The 6,112-nt window shown below is 46.8% G+C and overlaps 1 protein-coding gene.

The window, feature by feature from the left end:
* Positions 1-1,663: 1,663 nt before the first annotated feature.
* nad2 (NADH dehydrogenase subunit 2) lies at positions 1,664-3,455 on the minus strand (one part of a trans-spliced gene, as the record gives it). Coding sequence (YP_004222802.1) covers positions 1,664-2,055; positions 3,303-3,455 — 545 coding nt within the window.
* Positions 3,456-6,112: the final 2,657 nt, after the last annotated feature.

Raw genomic sequence — 6,112 nt, forward strand, 5'->3', positions numbered from 1 at the left:
GGGGGGTGTGGCGGCATAGCCTGCTTCCAGAAAGTAATTCATGTTGAACCATTTACTTCGTTTTAAGCACTTATTCTTATATGCTCACTTCGATGCTCGATTTTTGCCTTGCTTCAGGCCCTCGCCCGGAGAAAGCTGGAGACGTTGCAGACATGTCCAAAGCAGAACGACCATGCTCGGAAACCACAGGTGGCGTGGAAGACAGGTTCCCGAACAGAATTAGTTGAAAGCGAAAATAGAGAGTCCCAGAAAGAGAAAGAAAGGGTGAGGAAGGAAAAAGGGGCCCATCGACTGGATTACTAGACTGCCTTCCTTGCTTGCCTGCCATGGTACACTTCTAGTATGAGTGTACAGATCTATTCCACCAACATCAACTGAGGCAAGAGCGTCTTTCACAGCTGATTCAAGAACAGCCATTCTTCTTCTTTATTCTCCCGGGATCAGAAAAGGCTAGGCACCAAGGCTACGAAACTAGGCTATGAAAGCAGAGAGAACTAAAACTCCTAAACTAAACCTAAGGCAGCCTTTCTCCTTATTCTTAAAAAAAAAGAAGAAATAGCACCAGCCTAATCCAAGAATGTCGACTCTGATCTTTACTATTTTGCTATTCAAAGCAATCTGCCCAATGAGCTACGGGTATATGAGCTAAGGCCAGTGGATTCCTTCCTCTCTTTCAATTCCTTCAAAAAGAAAAGAAGACAGGACAGACAGACTTGATCAATCAAGTCAGCAAACTCAAAGCATGAGTTCTACCCTTTGATCGCTATTAGATATCTGATATCAGAAAGATACGCGGACGACTTTACTATAGTATAGGTCGGATGTTTCCGTGAGCAGTAAGCAGCAGATCTCCCCTTATTTATTTTGGGAAAGCTGGTGGCCGCCTGTGAATTCAAGGCAAGGGGCGGCCTGATTCGACATTGTTGTTGACTCTGATCCGGTCGAGGTGGTTTTCGTTTACCAGCGCGTAGGCGGTCTAAGTTCCTATGACCGAGTCTTTCTGGCCCCTGTGAACATCTTTTCTTAATGTATTAAAGAGGGCCTCTCTAACCGGTGAAAAGTGGTGGGTGTCCACTAACGGCCATTCCTGGCTCGGCTCCGATAACGCAATTCCGGAAGGAGTCGGTAGTTGGGCACTGGATCCCTTCGGACCTGGAGAACGTGTGACGCTGGGTCGGGGTTTGGTGAACCAACTGGTCGCTCCTCTAGTTGAAGTATCGGGCCCCTTTTTATTTCGTTGCCTAGGTTACACCTTCGGAATACCCCAGAAGGGAATTTTTATCTATATATTTATTTCCCTCAATCTTCACTTTACGCCAGGCCTCCCAGTTCAAATACGTCATAAGGCGTGGAATTAGACCAAGGGGAATCTCCATAGGAACTAGTCCCTCAGATTTCGCACGTAGGAGATCGAGACACAGCCCCACCCAGGGCTATGAGGAAAGATGTAGATCGATCGCCTCAGATAGACAACTACATAGAGGGTCTCTACAAGTATATATATATAGATTCTTTTTGATTTCGTTCCCCCCGTAAGATCACCAATGAGGTCTGCAAGTTTCACATCTAAGTAATACCCGATCCAATAGTTTACGATATATATTTAACCACATTCTAAGCTAAGAAAGGAGATTTTTAGATATCGGTAGTTGTCCGGTCGTACCCAAACAGTAAGATTCCAGAGGAAAATGCACCTAAGATCAAATATTTCGAGCCGGCTTCCGTTGAAAATTCAGACTTTCTTTTTGATGCTGCCATCACATAAAAACATAAACTTTGAGGCTCAATAGCTAAATACATGGCGATTGAATCATGAGCCGAGATCATAAAGAGCATACTGCGAGTAGGAAGTGGAATTAATACAATGAATTCAAAAGCATCAAACCTCTCTTGTTCGGAAGAATCGAAACACATCGAAATGGTACCAGCCGTACTTAATAATAGAAGGATTTGGCAGAAATATGTAAAATTGTCCCTCCTAAAAAGATTATTCCGGAATAAATGGGCAATAGTTAGGAGAGGTGCGCCAGCGGCGAGCAGAAGCAAGGTTATTAGATACCTCAGGAAAGCCCGGCCAGAACCACACGTGCAAGTTTCCCTGCATGTGGCTCGTCCGTGATAACTTATTCGGATTTGCGCGAACTAGCGGACCGATCACTAAGTGGGGATGCTCCCTCCAGCATGAGCGAACCTTTTCGAAACTTGTTAGGAATGGGCGTCACTATCCCAGCCCTGATCCAGCCAGGTTCTATTGATCATGTCCCCTTCCCCCTTGTCTTGGGGCGTCTTTGGCTTTACGAGAGAAAGCCCGCCATAAAAAAAAGTCTTTATCTTCTCGTCCTGGATCATATTCCTTCCGGTGCGTCCACAGAAGAGGAAATCGCAATGCATCTTGCTCAGCTGGCAAGGCGTAGCTTGGAGTGGGAGTGTAGCGTGGGTAAGGTAAGGAGGAAAGTGGCCGCCAGAGAGGAAGCCGGCCTATTAAGCGCAGCTAAGCTAATATGCGCCGGATAAAGCCAGGTGCCGGAGGTAAGCTCTATTCGGCCCGGAGCATTGATTCCCCATAACGAATAGGCTAGCTCTATCTCTCAATTGCCTATCCTGTGCTCGAGAAGGTCCCCCAGTTCCTCGGCAGCACCTCGAGGTGCATTTAGTTTAGTTGTCTTACATGAGACTCGGGATATTCCTCACTCCATGGCACCTTTCGCTCATCCATTCCGCCCGTCCAGACGCGGCGCCCTTTTTCATTATCATCTACCGCCCTTTCTCTCCTCCCGGCTATTCACGCATGAAGATCGTCGTATGTATGCTCGACTTCGGTTGCCGGTGCGTGTAGGTAGGAGTACATTATGGCAGGATCAGTCACCCGGGCAAACCAACCCTCCTCCAAGAAGAATTGTGCTATGCCCTCCCGATCCCTATAGAGCGAAAGAGCTGCCTGGTGATCCCTAGGTTGCAGCACGTCCGGTCGTTAACTCCTCGCGCCGCTGCCGCCGTTTCTAGGACCGACCGACGCCTCGCCTGCACAGGTACCTACGTAGTGTAGTGTCGGTCGCACATTCAACATAGCGTTCGGACTCATGTGCCTTCCAGAACCAGGGGTCTTCGAGCCAGCTGCGTACGATTAGCCAGCCTTGCGGCTGCAAAAGGATTAGACATCCTCCCATGCTACGGTTCCCTGCGGTCCGAACCCGGTGCCGCATTAGGTTAGGGAGCTGGGCTTTTTTCGCTCCTCTCACATTCATTCGTTCGAGCTGCTTCGCTCCTCCGCATCCCAAAGCGCGCTGCCCTCCTAGGCGCGCAACACTAAGTAATCCAAGCCAACCCACATTACTTACTAACGGTGGATAATCATATTTCTTAGAGGTACTAAATACAACTCCATGAATGAGCAAAATGGAGGTTGCATTAATGATAAAGATCTCTGGGTAAACCGCTAAAAAAAGATTGAACATGTGGGAGGATCCGAACGAATTCTGTTTTCATTTTCCCCGTATGGAGCACTGAGTTACAAACGTTACGATCTTCAACAGGCAGGCTGCACTCTAGGCGGCTAGGAGGGATCGCTAGACCAGCAGCCAGACCAACAATGCCTGTTTCAACCAAGTTTATCCATCCTTGAGTAATAAATAAAAGGTGCCTCAGCGTCTATGCTTCTCCAGGGCCTTTCAAACCTCATTCCAATATTGATAGTCAAGTGAAGGAGACCCACTTCTCCTTCCCCGCCCCATTTCTGGGACGGGCCTCGCTGTCGCCTTTGGCTCGAGCTACTCTTTTTCTCCCGGGAACCGGCACGCGGTGCTCTCAGGCGGCTGAGTGTTCATCCTCATCCGCCGCCCGGAGGTGCACTCGTTCGACCAACAGCCGGAAGGTTTCAGATTGAAAACTTCCAGACCGCAGATCGTCCCACATGGCATAGAGTTTTTCCAGGGACTCCTCGCCAGTGGTGGTACGAGGATTGTCCAGGGCCCGTGCTCCACGGTTCAGCCAATCTCCGCCTGGATGGAGGCCTTGCATCAGGCGGATTATCTCAACTTTGACCTCAAAGAGGTCTCGGGCATTATCCCGGGCCATGTCGATCTCATGAGGGGTAGGAAAATCGTATTGACCCAAAATCCGATTTTGGATGGATTGCACAGAATCCCCACCTATCACCTCATTCGCTTCGTATGGAAAGGGAGTAACTCCATGAGATGGACCGGCTTCAGCCTCCCCGGAAGCGACTGGATTAGCGGGAGGCACAGGCCGGGTGACTTCTTGATTGACAGAGGAGGGTTCCCCCATTTCCGTTTCCGTTTTGGAAAACGGCTCGTCCAAGACTTGGAGATCAAAGGACGTCCAGCCGGAGCTGCTTTCATTCATCCAGCAGGCCGAAAAAAACTCTTCTGACAGAATGGCCATTAGAAAAGATACAACAAGACCCCAACCCCCAAAAAGCTGCTTAAATAAGCATGGGAGGGATTGGCGGACCAGCCTGGATTGAACCTTCGAGAAAAAGAGAGTGGAATCCACCTCCAGAAACACAAAGATCAAGTAGTAAAGGCTAGTCAAAAAGAGAAGAATTAAAAATCGTAGTACCCATCTGACCAAAATCGGATTTCCTTTTTGATTATTAATAAAATTCAACATATCCTTAACCTTCTGATGCATAAAAATTTTAGAACATACAAATTCCCTCATCTTTTTGCCCTATCACTAGTGATTACTCCCGATCCGAAGCACCCCTTTTCCATTCATAGATTCCATAAATGCACCAAAATTAGAATCCTACAGGTGCTTGGTTAATGGTGCACGCTGAAGTTCTTTTCTCTGTTTACCAGTCTGTCTTGAAAGAATTCCCACTTATCACTGCCTACAGCTCCAACGTAGTGTAGCACTTGAGAAATTACGAGACTCCTATCTTCCACTTTTTCTTCTCAGTGGAAGGCGAATGGGAAAGCAGAAATTCTTCAAGATACAAAGATGGAAATGGCAGCGGATTTTCTTTATCTATGTGAATTCAATTCCTCTGTCTGCGTCAATCATTCTAAGGGAAGACCCACCCAAATCTATTTTGGAAACTAACTATTTGTTCTCTCTTTCTTATGTAATCTCCTACATTTGTAATTAAAAAACACTTTAGACATCGTTCAATAATAGAATGGTAATTCAAACTCGAATCCAGCATTGGCAATTTGATTGGGCTATATCGTGATCCTCTATAATAGGCCGAAAACAGAGTCCCTCAGGCTCAGTAACGTGGGTACCATGCCACCCCTCCTTGTATAAATCAATACTTTAATCACGAGGCTATATAAAGCCTTGTGAGAGACATTTAAAAGACAACTCTAATAACACAGCCAAATCGTTTACAACATAAACCCTGGCAGACAGCCCTGTTCCAACCCGGCAAAAGGCAAATAAAAAGCCCACTAGAATACCAACTGTCAACGTCAGATTATCGAGTTAAAGTGGTAGTCCAGTTCTTAAGGAGAACGGTGATAGTCTCGCATCCTTGCTATACACTGATCAGAGATTGCTTAGAGTGAATCAAGGGCTCTTTGGATATCATACATATATGTCGAGAACGGTCGCTTGGCAGACTTGGCTAAGCTGCTTTCCCGAAGCTCTGTTCCTATCACGCAAGAAAGAGAAATCTTGAAAATGGATATCTTTCTTTCCGTCTTTCTGGTCTGAAATCATCTTTGCAATAGAAGTCTGAAAGAGCTGGGACGAAGCTGCTATACAGATTTTCGTAGACATCGACCTAAGTACCCTACCTTAAGAGATCGAAATCACTACAGATTTAGGTACATTCCGGCAAGAAGTTCAAGATGAACCCTACCTACCTCTGTGGATGGTATGCCCGGGATGGTAGGCTTTCGGATCGCATAAAGGCCGTAGTGCTGCCTATACTTCAACCAATGCAAACAGGAAAAGGAGACATGTCAACCATGTAAGAGAGAGGTGTTTTTTACCCTACCCTCCAACTACTGCTTGCCGTTCGCTCCAAAGCTTTAGAATATGGTTACGTCCCGATCCCGTCCTTATCCTGTATCAGTCCATTGCATAAGTAATTTATTGGATGACTTGGAGGATAAGAAGCTCCAATCTAAACAGTATGGGAATGCGG

Source organism: Vigna radiata, mitochondrion, assembly GCF_000741045.1.
Source record: "Vigna radiata mitochondrion, complete genome".
In the NCBI taxonomy this organism is placed as follows: Eukaryota; Viridiplantae; Streptophyta; class Magnoliopsida; order Fabales; family Fabaceae; genus Vigna; species Vigna radiata.